General features: G+C 37.0%; 5 protein-coding genes and 1 non-coding gene across 23 annotated transcripts in view; 3 read left to right on the top strand and 3 right to left on the bottom strand.

The window, feature by feature from the left end:
* TRNAG-GCC lies at positions 907 to 977 on the bottom strand. The gene has a single exon. It is a non-coding gene; the product is annotated as a tRNA-Gly (tRNA).
* LOC104793167 (transcriptional regulator SUPERMAN-like) lies at positions 2,823 to 4,074 on the bottom strand. The gene is made up of 2 exons (XM_010519465.2): positions 3,852 to 4,074; positions 2,823 to 3,752 (listed from the first exon to the last, which is right to left on the bottom strand). Exon 2 carries the CDS (start codon positions 3,710 to 3,712, stop codon positions 3,044 to 3,046), a length of 669 nt encoding a protein of 222 aa, XP_010517767.1. The 5' UTR covers positions 3,713 to 3,752; positions 3,852 to 4,074; the 3' UTR covers positions 2,823 to 3,043.
* Positions 4,956 to 10,006, top strand: LOC104793164 (transcription factor VOZ2). 2 transcript variants are annotated; one of them, XM_010519460.2, is made up of 7 exons: positions 4,960 to 5,050; positions 7,148 to 7,186; positions 7,664 to 7,756; positions 7,846 to 8,067; positions 8,254 to 8,466; positions 8,659 to 9,184; positions 9,318 to 10,006. In XM_010519460.2, exons 4-7 carry the CDS (start codon positions 7,855 to 7,857, stop codon positions 9,722 to 9,724), a joined length of 1,359 nt encoding a protein of 452 aa, XP_010517762.1. In that variant the 5' UTR covers positions 4,960 to 5,050; positions 7,148 to 7,186; positions 7,664 to 7,756; positions 7,846 to 7,854; the 3' UTR covers positions 9,725 to 10,006. The 2 variants fall into 2 exon arrangements, with proteins under 2 accessions (XP_010517763.1, XP_010517762.1); XM_010519461.2 differs by lacking the exon at positions 7,148 to 7,186 and having other exon boundaries at positions 4,956 to 5,050.
* On the top strand, positions 14,043 to 19,317 carry LOC104793166. 16 transcript variants are annotated; one of them, XR_002032415.1, is made up of 12 exons: positions 14,043 to 14,257; positions 14,605 to 14,663; positions 14,758 to 14,813; positions 14,925 to 15,110; positions 15,204 to 15,286; positions 15,384 to 15,481; positions 15,852 to 15,927; positions 16,308 to 16,485; positions 17,100 to 17,194; positions 17,308 to 17,371; positions 18,176 to 18,569; positions 18,715 to 19,104. XR_002032415.1 is itself a non-coding variant. In XM_019226788.1 (6 exons), exons 2-5 carry the CDS (start codon positions 16,324 to 16,326, stop codon positions 18,211 to 18,213), a joined length of 348 nt encoding a protein of 115 aa, XP_019082333.1. In that variant the 5' UTR covers positions 15,941 to 16,110; positions 16,308 to 16,323; the 3' UTR covers positions 18,214 to 18,569; positions 18,715 to 19,317. The 16 variants fall into 16 exon arrangements, 3 of the variants coding, with proteins under 3 accessions (XP_019082333.1, XP_019082334.1, XP_019082332.1); XR_002032414.1 differs by having other exon boundaries at positions 14,046 to 14,257; positions 14,988 to 15,110; positions 18,715 to 19,102; XR_002032410.1 differs by lacking the exon at positions 14,605 to 14,663 and adding an exon at positions 16,102 to 16,198 and having other exon boundaries at positions 14,049 to 14,257; positions 14,732 to 14,813; positions 14,988 to 15,110; positions 18,715 to 19,102.
* LOC104793162 (T-complex protein 1 subunit alpha-like) lies at positions 19,609 to 20,730 on the bottom strand. Of its 2 annotated transcripts, none has more exons than XM_010519455.2 (4): positions 20,571 to 20,730; positions 20,212 to 20,391; positions 20,020 to 20,121; positions 19,609 to 19,935 (listed from the first exon to the last, which is right to left on the bottom strand). In XM_010519455.2, the coding sequence occupies exons 1-4, from the start codon at positions 20,631 to 20,633 to the stop codon at positions 19,840 to 19,842; spliced, it is 441 nt and encodes a 146-aa protein (XP_010517757.1). In that variant the 5' UTR covers positions 20,634 to 20,730; the 3' UTR covers positions 19,609 to 19,839. The 2 variants fall into 2 exon arrangements, with proteins under 2 accessions (XP_010517757.1, XP_010517758.1); XM_010519456.2 differs by having other exon boundaries at positions 19,609 to 19,930.
* Positions 20,853 to 21,595, top strand: part of LOC104793163 — a 2,015-nt gene continuing 1,272 nt past the window's right edge. The window contains exons 1-2 of the mRNA XM_010519457.2: positions 20,853 to 21,011; positions 21,123 to 21,165. Coding sequence (XP_010517759.1) covers positions 20,940 to 21,011; positions 21,123 to 21,165 — 115 coding nt within the window. The 5' untranslated portion in view covers positions 20,853 to 20,939. The remainder of the gene's footprint in view (positions 21,012 to 21,122; positions 21,166 to 21,595) is intronic.

Here is a 21,595-nt window from a genome sequence, read left to right as displayed (position 1 = left end):
ATTATTAGAATTTTAATAATGTTACCCAAAAAAATATTAATATCATGCACTTACGGATTTTGTACACGAGGGAAATCGTGTGATGCGATTAGGATAGTGTGCGCATGTGACTTTCACTTAATGCTCGTTTTCTTAAAATTTACTCGGATATGGTTTTAGTTGGTAAATTTGTTATCATATAAGAACATAAATATGTTTGGTGATTTTTTTTTTAATGCATGTCATTTTTGTACATGAACCATGCTAAGTCATTTATTTCATACTTTTAGTTTTATTGGGTGTTCCAGAAAAAAACAGATATTCAAAATCAAAAGAATATAATTCTTGGCAAAATAATTGTCTTTCAAACATGTTAGTGTGTTCCCATAATCCCAGTTAAAACCTTGTGGCTTCCCATAATCCCAGTTAAAACCTTGTAGCTCATGGTAATCTAAACATGTTGAGATGCAGTTTCCGTGAATACGTTTCTTTTTCGTCTTAATCATCAATGACTGAAGAATATTTGTTGACATAGCTAGGTTTATAAATACAGAAGACATAAGAACTTAACTTGTGGTGAAATCAATATATCACTTGGGAGGTTTCTCTCCATCACGCCTGACTTAAGCAAAAATGTCTCCTTTGTATTTAAAACTTACACTTCCCTTTGGACTTTCTCGAATTTTTCTTCTTCCAAATATTATTAGACTAGTCACTAGTTGATAAAGTATCATTGCGACGTCGTTTACAAATTTCAATTTCTGACTTTTGAATTTTCCATGGCTATATGTAATTTTTAAAATCATGTGGTAGATACTTGAGAGTCTAGAACGAGGAAGGACCAAAACTCACAAGTGACAAGTCTGTTACGGATGAAAAGCAAAAAGGCCGTTGAAGCCCAACCATAGAGGGTTTTTAAAAAAAATATGCACCAGCCGGGAATTGAACCCGGGTCTGTACCGTGGCAGGGTACTATTCTACCACTAGACCACTGGTGCTTCAATGCTTAGATGTCCAAAAGTCTTTAGTCATTGGTTGTTTTGTTTACTCTTATTTGATTCTTCTCATACCCTTTTTCCTTTTGTTTTCTTTGGTCGAAGGATGAACAAACTCTTATCACATAATTTGACTCCAGTTATATCATAATATGAGAACATAATTATGTATGTTCACACGGTTCAAATCAGATTCAGAACAATCACTTCAGACAAAATAAAGAGATTCTTGAATGAACCGGTGAGAAGACATAACTAAAAGCATGTGATTTTGAGATAGAGACAGAAGTCAATGTGATTGGACAGTTAACAAAACCTACAAGTTTTGCAGTTTTAGCCAAATAATCTCTAGGATTACTCAAATCAATTCCTCACCATTACCAGAAGTTAGAGTCAAATCTATTAAAGACAGCGGTACGGGTGTGAATAAAATTGCAATGGAAGGTGGGTGATTATTGTAAGAAACACAAGAAATTTTTGGGGCAAATTTGTAAGCAGAAGAAAAATATTAGGGTGCATGATGAAATTCTCTTAGCTTTCACATCACTCAAACACAAATAAACTCACTGTAATTATTATTCATGGAAAAGGGAAGAATTGAAGGGAACGTAGAGATTAGAGTGGAAAGTGATCGATTCTAAAAATGGAAAAGGTGATGATGAATTGTATATTAAATTAAAATTGTTGGGGAAGATGGAAAATGTCAGATTTAATTTTGTTCATGGGGAATCCACAAACATCCCAAATGTATTGACCAAAACATTCCATTTTCTTGTTACCTTTTCACATCACTTGTTTTCTAATTTTCTAACACTGTCTCCTACACTCTTGGCTCTTGATCTGTCTGTACGTACTCTCTACATTCATTCATGTTTCGTATACTACAGACTCTACAAGATGTACGTATATACCTATATAGTTGATATATGCGGAGTTTAATTTTATAACCAAAAGAGCACTAATTGCAGGAACAAATCCCTATATGCATGCACACACTCACACGTGTGTATTTTATGTGATGGAAAAAAGTACAGAAGTGTGTTAACTTAATAGTAACATTTTGTTGGTCGATATGAGTTGTTGAACTCTTGACTGATGGGTGATGGCATATATAATAGCATATTTAGATCTATTCATCTCGATTTTGATTTGATTTGCAAACTCATATTCAAAAGTCTCCATGTCCAAACGGCTCTTCAGCTATAAACTGAATCTGTTGTAATTTATAGACATTTTTCGCAACAATAGTAAGAAAATTATCCTCATTTTGTATCGGACAGTTTTTTAATTAACACATACACCATTAAGTACTTATATGTATGTAAAGCTAGAAGCATTAATACATGTGATGGTGAGTGTAAAAGATGAAAACATTAACTATTCATGAGTCAATTGATCATCATCCATCTTTATATGATTCATAGTACCACTTTGTCGCATGCGTTTGTGTCTTATCAACCCATCTTTATAATAATGCAATCTTTATCACTTTTTGTCTTTCTTAATACTTCATAGTTCATACACATGCAACCCACTTTCTCTAATCTTTCCTAGCTAGCTCCTATACTGCACGTAATTTTATTATACAATTTACAAACAGGATGATGTAAATTGATAGTTTTTTTTTGGGCCAACAAATTGATAGATTTAACACCAACAATAAATATAAACCTTAAATATACAGACATCGTCTGGTTATAAAGTAAAAAAAAAAACACAACATATATCGTTTTCTTGTTTGAAAAAATAGGAAAATAACACTTATACTGGAACTTTACATATAGCCATTTTTAAGATTATTTTGAGCCTCTTATTAAGAGATGTAAACACTGTTGGTAAAATCATGGATAAATATTTCTTTATAAAAAGGTACAACTACAAACCTATATAGAATTTTGGAGGCTTTTTCAACTTTATTTTGTTTATTTTTTTTCTGACCTCCATTAAATTTAAGCCTAATACTATTTAATACCATTAGCCTGAACGCAATCACAATCACTTGCTCACTGCTCAGCTATACCATCATGCATATACTGCTTATATTAATTAAAATTACTAATCAAATGAATCTAAAGGTATCCAAGTCGAAGCTCCAAATCAAGAACTTGGTTGGGATTCCTCAAACTCATCCCAAGCTCCAACCCCATGAGTTGATCATCTTTCTGGTTCATCAGATCCCCACGGCTGATCTCACATCTTACAGAATTACATGCATCGATCATGACACCGTTCTTGAGCTCTCTGCTACATACATTGCTCTTGTTCTTCTCTCTGTCCACCATCAAACCTCCGTAGCGAGTAGTAGTACTGTCCAAGAGATCGAACCGGGCAGAAGGAAAAGGAGTTTTTTTGGATCTCTGGTTGGTTAGGGAAGGCTCAAGGGGAGCTGGTGTTGTTGAAGCGGAAGATGAAGATCTAATATTAGGGTTAGGGTTTGCAATTGGTATGTGGTGCTGAGGTTCGAATAGCCAAGAAGGGATCTGTCTGAGTTTTGCCCTGTCTCTTCTATGGACATTCATGTGGCCTCCAAGTGCTTGAGCAGATCTAAACTCTCGCCTGCAGAAGCTGCAAATGTAGTTCTTGGGAGGCCATGGGATCAGCCCAGTTTCGTAACTCTTGTAGTGATTCATGATGACTCTGTTGTGATCACCATCAGTGTCTTCTTCTTCTTCTTCTTCTTCTTCTTCTTCTCTGGTTATGCTTCTGTTGCTGAAACTTGCCAAATGTGTCCTCTTCATATTCCCCAACAGACAGGTGATGAATGATGATGATACTCCCCTGCATGATATAAAAGAAACATGTTATGTATAATAATGGTGTGTATAAACTAATTCATAAGTGAGAAATTAAAGAATAAGAGTGGAGGATGAGGAAAACCGTAGATATATAGAAAGAGATATTTGAGTTTGAGTTTGCTGAGGATCTAAGGAAGAATAGCTACAGAGGAGTTACTGTGTGTTATATAGAGTCAAAGGGGAACAAAACAGAAGGTGGCCTTTTAACTTTGCTTGAGAGGGAGAGGTGCATTGTACGGAGGATCATTTATTAGGGTTTAAGTCTGTTACATGTTTGGTCAGATATACTGGAGAATAATGAGTATAGCTATAGGCTATGCTCGATTAGATTTTATTGAGTGTAAATGATAAAAAAGAAATAAGAGAAAAAGGAAGAGACAAAGAGGTAGTTTCATGATTAAGAGGGAGAGAGAGAGGAATTGAATAGAGGATACGATACTTACTCATGATGCTCATGCCTGCAATGTGTCTGCTTATTACTATTATTAGAAGTTACTTGAGACCAATGTTATTGTGGTATGGGAACTCTGTGTTGCATTAATATTTATCTTGCATGACACTTTGCCATTTCATTTTCATCATATTCCATCTTGGCTCCACAAATATCTTCATTATATATATTTGCACACATATATTACATATAGTAGATATGTACACCTATGTTGAATTTTCTGATATTGAGAGATGTATATATATGATCATATTATCATAGATCGATTATTGCATTGATGGTGGACTAAAAGAATTGATGTTGACATCGAGTAGAAACTGTAAAGGAAAGAAACAAGGCTTTGTGTGTATGCTGCATTAGGGACATATAAATGACGTATTGGTGTCCTTAGAAGTTATTGCACCTTATATCTACAATTAGAGGTGTCAAAATGGATCATGAATATCTAACTCAACTCAATCCACCCACGAAGGCATGAACCCTAATTAGTTAACAAAATATATCCTAATGAACCCTAATTAGTTAACAAAATATATCCTAATGAGTTCATGAATAAAATGGGTTAATGAGTTAATTGGTTTGGTAGATCAAATAAATTGAGTTGTAATGGGTAATAATTAACCATTTAATCCATCAATTGTGTGTTTATCGAGTCAAATAGTTAAACCGGTTAAAATAACCAAAAATCTGTAAACCAATCAAAAATGTATAAACCACCGATTAATGCTTTGATTTTTTCCCAAAACACACCTTCATCGTGATTTGAGGGTCGAATCTTCGCCGGCGTGAACCAGGCTTCGCTCGTCTCATCTTCGGCTGCCTGAGTTTAGGTTTATTTCTTCTCTCTCTCCCTCTCTCCGTCTGTTTCTCTCTTTTAGATGGGTTTTGATATCTTAGAAACAAATTGACTCTGGGAGAAACTATTTTTGATTTTTGGGTTTTGATTTTTTACTGGGTTTTTGATATCTTAGAATCGCTACTCTCGGTGTTTGTGTATCTATGTGACTTGTTCTCTTGATTTGGGTTGTTAAACAAAAGATTATAGTGACTGATTTGGGGATTTGAATAACTTAGATTATAATCTGACTTGTGAGAATCTACAAGTAATCTTCTGTTTTCTTTTTCATTTGTTTGTGATCATCATGTTTGGTGGTGTATGTTAAGTTTTCAGCAATTGTATAGGAAACTGGATTGCTTGTAAGATTACTTGTGTTTGTTTTAATGTTCATTATTTAGCTTCTTTGGATAATCGAGAAGACTATATATATATGATGGCGATGCCATGTCTAATGTTGCAAGAGAAGTTGACTTTTGGTAGACTCATCGAACCTCTCCTTGTAATTATCAAGCTCCTGTTGCATATGCTCTTCGTTTAGACCAATGGCCTTGTTTGAAGTGGCTTGTTTGTCTGATGACCAAATTAAGTTTTGAATGGATGTTTGATTCAGGTTTGTGACAGGGAGAAGATGCTTTTTGTGCTTAATGGTTATTACCTGATTGATGAATGTATAGCTGATTTGATCTCTCTCTCTCACTGCACTTGATCTGAATGTGTCTTGGCGTATGAAATGCCTTGTTGCTCTATGACTGATTATAGACTAGGATATCATCCTGTATTTTTTTCTTTCATAGACATAGTCGGCAGATTGATTTTGTTTGTCAGAGTAGTGAGAGTTTTTTTTTAATGATATTGGTGTATTTTTCTTTACTTTGTATTGGTTAATCTTCTTTTTACTCGCGTGAGTCTTTGCTACAACATAGTGACTTGTCTGTGATCTTTGTGGACATTCGTTTGGGTTAACCTACCTGCGGAATCCTTTACTTGACATAAAGAAAGTGGCACTAGAAGGTTTGCTTTGTGAATCATTGACTGGCTGATTCATAGGATAAAAGTGTTGAACATGCACTATAACAGCTTTGTTATACTGAGCAAAGTGTGTTGACTTTCATCTTTTCGAATCAGACATGGGGAAGCCCTAATGTCTATCACACATGATAAAAGTGTCTTGAAGAGTATGTTTCTTGCTATCTGTTGTTGCCATTGTTTGCTTCGTATGATAAGCAAATCTATTTGATTCTTTGTGGTATATATGCCAAGTAAAAAGAGTTTCTTTCCCCGGTTCCTTTTGAGTTTTTCTGTCAGAGATTTTGGGTTAAGAAGAGTCCGTGGTTGAATTTATATTGACGTCGTATGCTCTGATTACGTCAAGTACTACGATCATAGTCAATCTTTCTTGTTTTGTTTTGTTTTATGTTTGTGTTTTGTGTGAGTGAATAAAGAATAAATCAGAGGGCATATTTGATATACTTCCAGTTTAATTTTAATGTATAAACTCACTTACATAAGTTAATCATTTAACCATATAACTCATTAGCTAGTCCATGATAAAGTTTCATTGTTTCGTCAAGCATATAATCGTTGTATGTCTCAGTTCTAGTAAGGTTTATTGAGTTGATTGTATTTTCGATTTTTGGATTATTTCAAAACAAATTTTTTTTTTCCGATTTTATGTGTTGAATGACATATGTAGCTTTGTTTTTAAAAATTCAGCAATTTATGTCTTATCCAACAAGAATTTGGAAGACTTTATTATAGCTTTTTTCAATAATTTAAAATCTATTTTTTTTTCTAAAGAAATCATATAGTTAATGCATATCTATTGAATTTGGACATTCTAAAAGTTTTGAATTTTATTTTTGGAAAAATCACAATAGACCCTTAACTTTTGTTCAAAACTCCCCAAAAGAAAAGTAAAATAAAATCCTCACTTTAATTTATGGAACGCAGCGTTTCGGGAAAAGGACAAAAACCAGAAAGGGTTGCAATCGTCTTCCGCTGATGAATCCATCCATTGCTCTTCTTCGCTGTGTAACTTTGCCTTCTTCTTCTTCATTGCGATAACTCCTGTTTTTTTATATATATATAGCGGCGATAAGATTCTACAGACAATCGCCTTCTCTTGGAAGTAAGTTACAAATTAGGGCTTTCCTCTCTTCATTCGTGTTTTTGTGTTATGTCGCTCTGTTATGATGGGATTGTGTGATTTTGATCTTATCCTTGGATCATCCAAGGGCTTTTGCGTTTTTGACCTCCTGGGCTTTTGTTTACATGTATAAGTTAGTATGTTTAGGAAATTGAAGTTTGGAATATCGAATTGATAGTTTCTGCTTAGGATTTTGAAGTGTATGCTCTCTGATGCGATTACAAACTCTTTGAATAATGGTGCACACAAATCTTGATGGTCAATTTTGAAGCTGTGGTGTATCGTTTCTTAGGAGTCTGGATCATCCTTCTTCTTCTTAGTTTAGTTGAGATCATAAAGTTTTAGGTCTTAGTTGATTTAGGTTGGACTGATGTGTAATCTGTTTGCTTTGTTGTTGTTTTGAACTCTGTTTTAACACTTTTCCATTAACTTATCAGTTTTGGTTTGTTGTTTAAATAGCCAGAAACGGAGGAAGGAGAGACCAAGCGCCAATTTCTCTAATCTGAATCTTGATTTCCTGGAATACTCAATTGCCTTTGCTTTGGTTTTGAGGTAATGTGTTTGTTTCCTTCTTCATGAGAATCTGGATTTGGTTATTCTGTGGTCAGGTTTTAAGTTGATTTCTGAATTGGTTTGATCAGGAGAGGGAGATGTCAAACCATCCGAAGATGACATGTGTGTCTTCGGCGCATCAGAATTTGGAGGAGAAGCTAAGAGAACTTCAGGAGAAGTTCTGTCATCTTCAGGCTGCTAGGAAAGAAGGGCGCCATGGTGACCTTGCTCTTTTGGAAGCCCAAATCTCTCAGAATCTTCGTGAGTGGCAAGCTGAACTCACTGCTCCTTCTCCAGAATCTTCTCTTCTGGTTCGTACTCCATTACTTGTACTTCTCAGCTGGTTTATGGGTTTTGAAAAAATACTGAATCTGTAAGCTTGGTTGCTTTCTGTATATGACTAGAGATTAGCCTCGTTTAATGAAAAATTTGCAGTTTTTTGTTTAATCTTGATTTGTGGGTGGAAAATTAGCTCTTTTGGTTTTTAACATGTGCAGGGTGAAGGTATTAGCCAATTCCTTGAGGAGTTTGCTGAGTTTGCTCCTCTGTTGAAGTTAGACGAGGAGGATGATGCAACTAGTACGTTAAAGGAACATGCTGCACCAAAGCCTGAGCCTGAGGGTTTCGCTCAAACCTTGTGCCCTCCAGAATGGACATCTGATCATTTTAGTCAAAGTCCTTTCAACGGGAATTTCTCCTGTGGTGTTGAGGTTAGCTAGCTACAGTTTCTGGCTTCAAGTTGTCTTCTGTATGCTTTTGCCTTAGCCTATTTAGCATTATTGTCTCTAAGTTCTGGATTGTTGGATAAAGTTTCCTGGACATTTGCAACACCATTGATTCCATATAAATTTTGATACTTTCTCATTCTTTGCTAATATACAAATTCACCTTTCCTATCTCAGGATGCTGGTAACAACACAGAAACACATGGTCAGCAACTCCATTATGCCTTTGAAGGGTTTGATTCAAGCATAAACACTGCTCCTGATTTCCATGATCAAAAACTCAGCAACCTGGATATAACTTCTCAGTATGATTATATATGCTCAGAAGTGCGTCAGGAACTCGATAACAGCCCTTCCATTAAGCTTGACTCTTCCGAAGAGATCGAAAACTTTGCTGAATTTACTACTCCATCAAGTGTCCGTGTGCCTCCATCTGCTTTTCTCGGACCCAAGTGTGCACTATGGGATTGCACAAGGCCTGCTCATGGCTCTGAGTGGTACCTGGATTACTGCAGTAACTACCATGCGACTCTAGCTTTGAATGAAGATTCGCCTGGCGCAACACCTGTCTTAAGGCCGGGGGGAATCAGTTTGAAAGATAATCTATTGATTGATGCCCTTCGTGCAAAGACTCAGGGTAAGAATGTTGGCATCCCAGTGTGTGAAGGAGCTGTTAACACAAAATGCCCATGGAATGCAGCAGGTGAGGGCTTTGGAACATTTGTTCCACTGGAGCCGAATTTAGCTTCTCTTTCTTTTAGTTCTACCTCTTTGAAAACATAAGCCATATGTGAGTTTCTTATTTTTGTCTGACCCTTAATTTTTTGCAATTGCAGAGTTGTTTCATCTTGAACTGGTTGAAGGCGAAACGATTAGGGAGTGGCTCTTCTTTGACAAACCTAGAAGAGCATATGATAGCGGAAATCGAAAGCAAAGATCACTTCCAGATTACAGCGGACGAGGTTGGCATGAATCAAGAAAGCAACTGATGAAGGAACAAGAAGGCCAGAAGAGATCTTACTATATGGATCCACAACCTCCAGGTTCCTTCCAGTGGCATCTCTTTGAATACCAAATTAATGAATCTGACGAGTGTGCGTTATATCGCCTAGAAAAAAAAGTAGGAAATGGAAAGAAGAGTCCTAAAGACCCTCTAGCTGATCTGCAGAAGAAGATGGGACAGTTCAAAGTGGCTTCAGACAAGCCCTCTCCTCAATCTAACTCAAGACTCCTGCAACAATAGCTCCAAGTTGTCTCCGGCATCCTACAAAAAAGCCATCGTCATCTGTGTTTTTTTCTCTCTCTCTTTCTGATTGTATGATGAGGAGATAGGATCATCATTTTTGATTTGATGTATTGTGTTAATATGGACAAGTCTGGTCTTTGCCCTTTTTCTTGATAGAATCTGAGATGGGTTTGTAAATTTTTGCATTTTATTTTTTCTCCTGCAAAACCGCAAGGAAGGATTTTGTAAACGAAGTTGTGTACTTATCCTTGATCTGCAGTCTTTTGTTTGTTTGTTTTATCTTGATTTGTGGGTGGAGATTTAGCTTTTTTGGTCTTTAACATGTGAAGAGTAGTGAAAGTATTAGCCAATTCGTTGAGGAGTTTTTGCTCTGTTGAAATTAGGCTAGGAGAATGATGCAGCTAGTTCGTTATAGGAACATGCTGCACCAAAGCCTGAGCCTGAGGGTTTCGCTTAAAGCTTGTGCTCTTAGTCTCAATGAATCTGACAGCATGTGCGTTAAATTGAAGTAGGAAATGGAAAGAAGAGTCTAAGGGAAAGAGTCATATTTTCAAGTATTCAAATAGGAAATGGAAAGAAGAGTCAAATTTTCAAGTGACCAAAGTCACGTTTCTTCTTCTAATCATCTTCTGCTTCCTCCTCCTGCGAACACTCTCCACTTTATTTCTGATTACGCTTCTTCTTGCTCTTCTTCCTCCTGCGAACACTCTCCACATTAGTTCTGAAATGATTTATTATATTCAGAGTATCACACAAACATATAGAAATACACCTTCACAGAGCCAGAGATGGTAGAAGACCCACAGCGTCAAATTTGTCAAAGTTAATTTCTCTAATATACTGATGAAGACGCTGGTTCACTAAATCAAAACACTGACTAACTTCCTGAGTAGTTGTGACACCTGCTTTGATAGAAGAGATGATATGGCCTATCCAATTAAGTTTGTCGGAAGTGTCTTTCTTCAAATTAGTGGTAAGCTCCACCAACAACCTACAACAAACCCTTTGACTAAGTGTATCCATATTAACCTGCCACCAATGTCAACAAATCAGTATTTTTAATGTTATGCTGCTAATAATACATTTCAGTATTTTACCTGAGGGCAGAGCCATAATACTGTATCTAGAGCCCAACTGAAAGATTCTTCGTACTTTCCCTCTGAAATCAACTTTGATAGGGCTTGTAAATTCTTTGACGGACGATCCTTTTGGCTATCAGCTAATTCATGGGTTAAGCTTTGAGCAGCTGACAAGGCAGATTCAAGCTGGGACAACTGTTCAGAGATGATTTTGTTGCTTTCCTTAACCTTTGAGGAAAAAGATTCTTCAAGCTGACTTACTGCTTTCCCCACATCACTAAAGGCTGTTTTCCCTATCGCAGGACCAAGAGCAGCAAACCTCTCATTTATAGTTTTCCTAAACTTCCGATCAAACTCTGTGTTAAGAAATTCTGTTAGAGAAGTCTGCAGATTCTTCTGAGAACTATTGTAAAGCTCTCTCATGTGTTGCATTGTTCATTTCATTTTCTCATCCAGCTGCAATGTTATAAAGTATATATATAGATTTAGGAGATTATTCTTTAGAGTAATATATGATAGAAGTTTCAAGACCACTTAATTCTCACCTTGTTCACTGTTTCTGTCAGTTTGTTGGAATTCTCTATCATCTGATGCATAGTGGTTTGTACCTTTTCATCTAGATTTTTGTTAGAATCAACCAGCTGCTCAGAGAGGAGGAACAATGTTATGTTAGATACATAAAATCTGGAGATTCTTCTTTTAGGTAATATGATACTTGTTAGTTTCAAGATTGTATGTTACCTTGTTCATTGTTTCTGTCAGAAGTTTGTGCTCTGAATTGGTGAAATTCTCCATAATCTGCTGAATAGTCTTTTGAGCTTTGTCATCCTTGTTCTTAGAATCCAACACCAGCTGTTCAGAAAGAATTTTGAAAAGAACAACGTTATGATATATAAAAAATTAGGAGATTCTTCATTGCTAAGTAATATGATACTGGTTAGTTATACCTGTTTCATTGTTTCACTTATCTTCCTAATATCTGATGAATTGAATCCGTGGGTTGACTTAAGGTCCCAGTCTGGTCATTTGAGGATGCAGAAGCAACATCAGTAAACATTGGAGGCACTTGCTGGTTCTCCTGTTCAAGACGTAGAGCCCGATCTGAACATAACTTCTGGTAATCTTTTTTCACCTCGCTTTTCATTTTCTCCATAACCCTTTGATAGAGTGTGGTAGCTTCAATTTCATCCATATTGTAATACGTTTTCAATTCTTCGGTAGTTTCCTCCAAAGTTGAGTAAAGCTGGAAGTGTTTCAGCAAGACTTCTTGGATTGCTGTTTGTTCCTTGTTCTGTTAGATTTGAAATGTTAGTATTTGAAGGAACTGCCTAGCACTTTCAGCATCTTCCAACTTACTATCAGGAAGCAATGGAGGCACAATCTCATTCTGTGAATCCTCCTCGAGGCCTTCGTTGTGTGCAGATGCAAGAACTAATTTCTGATACTCTTCTGTCACCTTTATGTTCATTTTACTCTGAATTTGATGATAAAGGCTATTAGCTTTAGTTGCATCCAGATTCTCCTGTTTCAGTTCATCAGCCATTTTCTCCAAAGTTGAGTAATGCTGGAAGCATTTCAGCAAGACTTCCTCGTATGTAGTTGTTTCCCTTTTCAGTTGGTTGTCGAGTGCTAATGTCTCAAGGAACTCTGCCAGAGTCAAAGCATCTTCCAACTTACGCTGCCGTTGTACACTTCTTTCACGATCACATTTAAGTTGACATAAACTCTGATACTCTGCTCTCACCTCTTTTTTCATCTTCACCATAGTACCGTCATATAGTTTAGTAGCTTGACGATGATCCATAGACTGGCTCAGTTCCTCAAGGGTTTCCTGTGAACTAGAGTAACCCTTTAAGCATTTAAAGAGAAGATCCAGGTGTGCAGCTGATTTCTCTCTCTGTTGGATTTGACCTGCTAAGATACCAATAAAGTCTCTAGCCGTAAGCGCATCTTCCAACTTACACCGTCCTGCACTTGTTTCCCGAGAAGCAGAAGCAACCGTTGAGGATGTAGAATGTGAGGTAGCTGGAGACACTTGAGCAGCATCTGAACATAATCTCCTGTATTCATTTTTGACGCTGGTTCTCATTTTCATCATTACACTGTGAATGTGTATACAGGCTTGAGTGTGATCCATAAGCTTGCTCAATTCGTCAAGTGTTTCTTCGAAAGTTGAGTACCTCTGGACACATTCCAGGAAAACTTGTTGGCATGCAACATTTTCCTTATTCTGCTGGCTCTGAGCTGCTAGCAGATCAAGAAATTCCCTAACACTAGTAGCATCTTCCAACTTACGCTGTTGTTGTGATATTTCCTTAGCAGCAATTTTGCGTAATGCTTTATATTCGTTTCGCACCGTGGGTTTCATCACGGAAAACAACCCTTCATACACTGTTTCAGCAAGTTTTGGATCCATCCCATACCATTTCACTTCTTCTACAGATTCCCGTTTCTTATAGTGATTTTTGAAACACCTCAACATGAGAAAAGACGTCATTATCTGGCTGTCCGTAGCCGTACCTTGTTTTCTATAGTTTTCTGTGAAAGCGGCAAGAAGTTCAATGAACTGGCTAACTGAAGTAGCATCTTCCATCTGGAAAAAAAAAAAAAGCGATTGAAGATGTCATATAATTGATGATGCAAGATTAGAGTGACGAAGGTTTAAGATCTTATAACTCAGATTATCACAACATCGAAGATATAGATTGGGGGGGGAGGGGGGGAAATTAGTATGCGCATCTCCAAACAAAGCGATTGAAGAATGTTTCATGAAATCATTCGATCGAAACTCAGATTATCATCAGCAAACTAAAATTATCTATGAATCGATTAAGAAAAAAAGAAATCTATCAATCTTCGTCTTACCTTTATCACTGACGAAGAGGACGGAGGACCTTTGTTCGCTACTGTACTGTTTCTCCTTGAAGCCATGGTTTAGGTGTCGAAAGCTTTAGAAGATCGAAGATGGAATCGAATTGTCTCTACCAGATCCAACTCCAGAACTCGACTCACGATCGAAGATCAAAGATGATGAGAATCGAAGATTGGAGAAGATGAGAGAGAGAGAGAGAGAGAGAGAGAGAGAGCTAACAAACTTTGGCGCTGCTAATTTGTTTTTCGAATTTTTGACGATTTTGTTTCTGAATTTCACTATCAGCGAAATAGGCCTGGCTTTGATGGGCTTCTGGGCCAAACGAAAGAGAGAACTAAACAACGTCGGTCGGTCATTTTAAGTTTTTTATTTCTTTACTTTTTCTTTTTAATTTTTTCCCATTCCCTAAAATTGGGATCCGGCGGAGCAGTGACGGTGGTCGATGGAGGAGGAGCCAGACGCGTATCCGGTGACCCCGATGGACTGTTGCTTCAGGTGATGATTTTATTCTTGGGCAGACGAAATGGATAGTGATCTTCGTGATGTCAACGAACGGGGCACGCTTCCTTCTTATTTCTGGTAAGTTAATACAGTTTCTGCTCGATTCTACTTGATTCGTGGTCCCATATCGAAGATTAGGCTTGATTATTTTATTGTTTGTAACAAGGAAGATATATATATATATATATCCGAGTTCTGATTGCCGTGACGACGTGCTGTGCTATTGAGAGCGTAACTTCAACTTATTCCATATTTTGTTTTGATGAAACTCATGAGTGATGAATTTCACATGTTCTCGCTTGTTAATTTAAACACTATTGAGGGCTTATGCTAGACATACGACTATTGCTATTTCGGAAACCTCTAGTTACTTTTACTGTCCTGTGTTTCACCCATTGACCTCCATAATTGTATTTTCTGAGGAGGTACATGAATTTCTGATCAGCTGTCTTGAGTTGCCTTGAAATCGGTCAACCAGTTGTTAGTAAGTCCTATGCTCATTAATAATGTCTCTGAATTCATTTTTCTACCTCTTCCCTCTTCTGTTGTTAGGTATCCTTCTTCATTTTGTGTTGTAGACAGTCTTCTTCGGAATTACTATGGCAAAGTTGTTGGCATTTTGGGGTCACGTCAGGTTTATTTTCCAAACCTACTTACCTTTTCCAAGGCACTTTGCTACTACTACTACATAGAAACTATCATGGATACTAGCCTTCATGTTCTTTATTTTTATGGATTGCATCAGGTATCCAGCTAATGAATGACCTTCCATGCCATCTTTCTCTTCTGAGTTGTCTCTTCCTTGCAGGTCATGCATGCATGCGTTACCGGTGTTATCCAGGGTTATCAGTCCCATTCTTGCAAGTCCTACTTGGCCATCAGGCTCGGCTACTCCTGGTAACAAAGAAGGACGGACGAGGAAAAGTCGCTGGTAAAACACTACTGTAAAACTCAAATCATTCAATGAAACCCTTAACAGTCTTTTTATCCCTGACTTACTATTGGCACTGCGCCACTTCTCTAGCTTTTACTGAAGCAACAAGGTGTTGGGCTCAAGGGCATTGCGAAAAGTTAGGGAGGATATTCCACCTCTGCTGCTTACTGTTGGTGGAAATTTTTCTCTATTTTACTTGTTATCCCTTTATTTAACTCATATGACTATGGATATATCCATTTTGATATTTCATTATGTCAATGTATTTAGGTTTGGTACGTTTAAATCCAAGACTCCGTTGCCCAAAGAAGATATTGGACCGCTCTATTCAGGAGAAGACAAGATTTCTTCTTTTGTTTGTTTGAAAAGTAAAGCATTCAGTTAGTTTCTCTGTTTATAACTGCAAATGCAGTATTTATACTTTTACATATTGGCTACCTCATTAGTTCCTTCCTGGTATTTCCTTGTACCACATTTTTTAAGGCTAAGCTCGAAATTGGTTGTGGTTGTAGAACTTTGTATCTTTCATTTTAAGTACTGACATCAGTAAATGTTTCAAAATTATATTGTTACCTGATTCATATTTGCGAGCGCCTGCATTTTTAGCTCTCAATAGTATTGGTCCTGCTGTTAACAGTGTAATTGTTATCTTATGTTAGCTCTATGAACATAATGATAATGGAGTTCAGAGCTTAATTAAGTTCAACCATCTAAAAGTCTGAGTTCTTCCTTATCCAGGAGGACCAAGATACATCAATTTTGACTGGCGAGTAGTAATACAATGTCAAACTCGTTAAAAGGAAAACCTGTGCAGGTACAATGTTTTATTTTTACTGAAAGCAATGATGAATAGTTCTAGAAAGAAGAATGTGTTTCTTTCAGCAGAGGCCAACCTTTATAAGGATAGTAAATGTGAATTTCTACTCTTTCTTTTAAACATGTCTGCCTGGATACTGCTTTCTTGTCGAAGATAACCTCTTAACTGCAGCGAAGTGAGGTATGCTTTGTTCTTTGTTCGAGCTGATAAGAAGGCAATTTCATCCCTGTTACTTGTCGCCTTCAAACATGTTTTGTTCTTGTGTCTGGTGATTCTCTCTCAGTTTTGTGAACTATTTTTCCCTTCTTAACATTGGTTATCTCCTCGTTTCTTATACCCTGCACCTTTGGGGGTAACCCAAGAGTTCATTTTCTCAGGTCCTCCCCAGGGAAAATGGTGTGCGGTACCCATGGAACTTCATCCTCAGCAAGTGCTTTGGGAGGAAGAAAAGTAACATCCACTATCGGGTTCCAGGTCTCGAAACTAATTTGTTCCCGGAGAATACAGAGGTCACTAAGGGTGTCTGGAAATGAGGCAATAAGAGCTGGATGGGAGGTATGTTCATATCCTATCTGAGAAAGAAAAATCCAGTTAATGTATTTCAAAGCTGGACATTGAATTCACCTTCAATGTTTGCCCTGTCGGTGCATACAAGTTAGAAATCTGCATACAAATTGTTGTGCGGTTCATTCATTACGACTTACATTGTATGAGAACCATATACTTTTTTACTTCTGGGTATGTTTTTACTGTTTATTAAATATTCTCATCTTCTGTAACCTCTTTTGTAGTGCTTGCTAGAATACCTTATCCAAATGGTAATTTTTCAGAAAATTTGTAGATTGAATATATTGCTGTTTTGGCTGTTTATTTGCGTCGTATTGCTGGGAATTTCCATCTGAATCTGCTTGTCCGAAAACAAATTATTTAGTATTGATCAGTGAAGCTAATTTGATCAAATTCATTTATGTAACGCATTTATGCACATATTTTATTCTGTTCCCTGGCTTAATCATCTCATTCTGTCTCTGATGAATCTTGGTCTCTACAATAACTTCATGAACATACCATGCATGCAGTTTCAGTTTTCAGAACCAATTAAAAATAAAGTTGGAAAAAGATATTGCTAAACTTGATATTCTCATTAATCCTGCTTCCATTGCTTGAAGGAGATAATGGAGCTGGCAAAAGCACAAGAATATCAATGCTTGTCGGCCTTCTTCGTCCAACGTCTGGAGATCCCCTTCTACATGGTAACTGTAAAGTAGGCTTTCTTCTTCTAGCATTACTATTATACTTTCTGTCTTTTTTTTGTTATGCTGTGTTATCCCTGTTTCTTGCGTTTTTGTATTTGACTATATCAATCTCTTTCTGTAGGATGAGATACGGAAAAAAATAGGTGTTCACCCTCAGCATGATAATCCTCTTTCCAGAACTGAAGGTAAGTGATATATCCCTTCTTTGTCTTGTTGTCTTATTCTAACTGTAGGAGAACAGAAAACTGTTACAAATTGTTCTAGGTGTTCACCCTCAGCATGATAATGCTTGCAATTCTGAGGGTGAAATGTACTCAAACCTTAGCTTTTGGGTCCTCTTAATCCGATATTCTAAGTGAGTAAACTGGCTCGTCGTTCATAGGCAATGGTAAAATGGTTCTTGGCTTCAATGAAAACCGTTATCTCTCTTATCTGTACAAATCCATTATTATCAGGTCATACATACTACACTCTTTAGATGTTAAAAAATGCACACTCAAACGAGTTTAGAAAAAAAGCATTCATTTTTTCGGAAGTAAGTTATAATCTAGGGCTTTACTCTATTCGTTCGTGTTGTTATTTCGCTCTGTTATGGGATTGTGATTTTGATATAACCCTTAGATCATCCAAGGCTTTTGAGTATTTTGACCTCCTGGGTTCTATTTCTCGTTAGTATGTTTAGGAAATTGAAATTTGGAATATCGAAATGATAGTTTCTGCTTAGGATTTTGAAGTGTATGCTCTCTGGTGCGATTACAACTCTTAGAATATGGTGCACACAAGTATTGATGGTCAAATTTTAAAGCTATGGTGTATAATTCTTAGGAGTCTGGATGATCCTTTTTCTTCTTAGTTGAGATCATAAAGTTTTAGGTCTTAGTTGATTTAGGTTGGACTGATGTGTAATCTGGTTGCTTTGTTGTTGTTTTGAATTCTGTTTAACACTTTCCATTAACTTATCAGTTTTGGTTTGTTGATTAAATTGCCAGAAACAGAGGAAGGAGAGACCAAGCGCCAGTTTCTCTAATCTGAATCTTGATGTCCTGGAATACTCGATTGCGTTTGCTTTGGTTTCTGGGTAATGTGTTTGTTTCCTTCTTCATAAGACTCTGGATTTAATTATTCTGTGGTTAGGTTTTAAGTTTATTTTTAAATTGGTTTGATCACGAGAGGGAGATGTCAAACCATCCAAAGATGACATGTGTGTCTTCGGCGCATCAGAATTTGGAAGTGAAGCTAAGGGAACTTCAGGAGAAGTTCTGTCATCTTCAGGCTGCCAGGAAAGAAGGGCGCCATGGTGACCTTGCTCTCTTGGAAGCCCAAATCTCTCAGAAGCTTCGTGAGTGGCAACTCACTGCTCCTTCTCCAGAATCTTCTCTTCTGGTTCGTACTCCATTACTTGTACTTCTCAGCTGGTTTCTGTATATGACTAGAAGATTAGCCTCGTTTGATGACAAATTTGCAGTTTTTTGTTTAATCTTGATTTGTGGGTGGAAATTTAGCTCTTTTGGTTTTTAACATGTGAAAGGTGAAGGTATTAGCCAATTCCTTGAGGAGTTTTCTGAGTTTGCTCCTCTGTTGAAGTTAGACGAGGAGGATGATGCTGCACCAAAGCCTGAGCCTGAGGGTTTCGCTCAAACCTTGTGCCCTCCAGAATGGACATCTGATCATTTTAGTCAAAGTCCTTTCAACGGGAATTTCTCCTGTGGTGTTGAGGTTAGCTAGCTACAGTTTCTGGTCCTTCTCCAGAATCTTCTTCTCTTCTGGGTTGTACTCCATTACCAAAACCTTGTACTTCTCAGCTGGTTTATGGGTTTTTTATTCTCTGAAAAAATGCTGAATCTGTAAGCTTTCTGCATGTGACGGGAGACTAGCCTCGTTTGATGAAATATTTGCAGTTTTTTTTTTTTTTTTGTTTAATCTTGATTTGTTTGTGAAGATTTAGCTCTTTTGGTTTTTAACATGGGCAGGGTGAAGGTGCTTGAGGGTCTCTACAAATCCATTATTAATAGGTCATACATACTACACTCTTTAGATGTTAAAAAATGCACACTCAAACGAGTATAGAAAAAAAGCATCTCAAGCATTAGATATGAAAAAAAGCATCTCAGGCATTAGATATGAAAACTTCATTCATCTTTTCTAAATTAGACTGAACTCNAGTCAATGTCCTTTCAACGGGAATTTCTCCTGTGGTGTTGAGGTTAGCTAAGTTGTCTTCTGTATGCTTTTGCCTTAGCGTATTCGTGAGTGGCAAGCTGAACTCACTGCTCCTTCTCCAAAATGCTGAATCTGTAAGCTCTCTGCATGTGACGGGAGACTAGCCTCGTTTGATGAAATATTTGCAGTTTTTTTTTTGTTTAATCTTGATTTGTTTGTGAAGATTTAGCTCTTTTGGTTTTTAACATGGGCAGGGTGAAGGTGCTTGAGGGTCTCTACAAATCCATTATTAATAGGTCATACATACTACACTCTTTAGATGTTAAAAAATGCACACTCAAACGAGTATAGAAAAAAAGCATCTCAAGCATTAGATATGAAAAAAAGCATCTCAGGCATTAGATATGAAAACTTCATTCATCTGTTCTAAATTAGACTGAACTCCGTATCCAAAACCCCCAAAAAATGAAGAAGATGTGACAAAATGAATCAACTAATACTTTTGAGTAAATCTACGACTATTGAGTCTATTCTTGAGTCTTTTCAATTTAGATAGACACTTGTCCTCGCATCCTTTCTCTGGTCTATTCTGCAGATAACCAAACCCAGAATATCAACACAAATCTTTGCATGAATATTTGTATTATAACCATCACGAATATATCAAGTATACCTTGGTAGCTTGGTGTTTGACCCCCCACCTCCTCAACATCCTAAGAATAGTAGCAGCGTCCGTTGTAATGGTCATATCACCAATAATATCATTGGTAAGCATCTGAATGTGAAACACGATTGGACAAAAAAATAAATATCTTGCAGGTTTAGAGTAAAACTCGAAAACGCAAAGCATTCGAATAGGGCATACCCGATCGAGTCCGACGGGACCAAGTGAGGTCTTAATATTTTTTGAAGCAGCCTGGCAAGCTGTCACGGGATTTCTTGTTATATCAAATACATTGGTAGCTGGTTGTTTGACCCCCCACCTCCTCAACATCCTAAGAACAGTAGCAGCGTCTATATCACCAATAATATCCTTGGTAAGCATCTGAAAGTGAAACACGATTGGACAAAAAAATAAATACCTTGCAGGTTTAGAATAACAGTCGAAACACATAGCCATAAACGTACCAAATCCTAGCAGAGTATATATATAACGTGAATTGAGATGCAAATCAGAAACTAATAAAGTCCAAAAGAGTCGCAAAGCATTCGAATAGGGCATACCCGATCGAGTCCGACGGGACCAAGTGAGGTCTTAACATTATTTGAAACATATTGGCCACCCATCACGGCATATAGAGTTATCAAATCCGAGTTACTGCAGCAGAAATCTCCAAAAGAAGAGAGAGAATAAAAAAAAACCTAGCAGCTGTAGATCGAACACATAATTTCCGATGGAAAATTACCACCGCTAAAAATAATTTTCCCAAATACTAGTCATAGTGAATAAATGGGCCTTTTGGGCTAAATGCATTTAGCCATATAGCTCATAAAATCTCAAAAGTCCGTAACAGGCCATCTAGGGAGGTATCCGCTTCCTTCCTATGTTAAAACCCTAAATGCAAAGCAAATCAATTCAATAGAGAGAGAGTAATGGCGACAAATTCTGAAGCAGAGAAAACAGATGGAGGAGACTGTGTTACTACTACAACTACGAAGGCACAAGTAATTAATTCAAAACTCGATTCTATGCATTAGATTTTACATTCTATGTAATTCTCACTGATTGATTCACATACATTTTCTCGTATATATATATATATGACTTATGAGCAGCAAAGTAGTCGCGTTTTGAGCATTGAAGAGGAGAAAATGAGAGATAGCTACTTGTTCTGTTGTGAGAATTTCTACACTCTTCCTGAGATGATCAATTACATGAAGGAGCATCACGGTGTAGAGCAGACCACTGTTACAAAAGTTTTCAGGGAACTCTTAAAAGGTACAAAAGCAGAAGCTTATCTGAGAGCATCACAGAAACGAAGTAAGACAAGAACAACTACTTGAACAGAGAGGCTGGGATGAATGGATGATGAGGGGGTGTGTAGATTAAGTATATTGTTTCAAATTCTTTGGTTTTGGGTTTTTGTAAGAAATATACAATATTGTGTATGTCATGTTGTCAATCATCTTGGCTCTTCAAATCCAAAATCTAGTATCTTCTTTTGCTTCCGAGTATGGATTCGTTTTTCATATTCTTGAGGTCCAAAACATGAAGACTTGAACAAATGAATCCAAGGAGATTTTTTTTT

This window comes from Camelina sativa, chromosome 6 (assembly GCF_000633955.1).
Source record: "Camelina sativa cultivar DH55 chromosome 6, Cs, whole genome shotgun sequence".
Lineage (NCBI taxonomy): Eukaryota > Viridiplantae > Streptophyta > Magnoliopsida > Brassicales > Brassicaceae > Camelina > Camelina sativa.
Note: the sequence above shows the minus strand (reverse complement) of the source record. Positions and strands in the feature narration are given on the sequence as shown.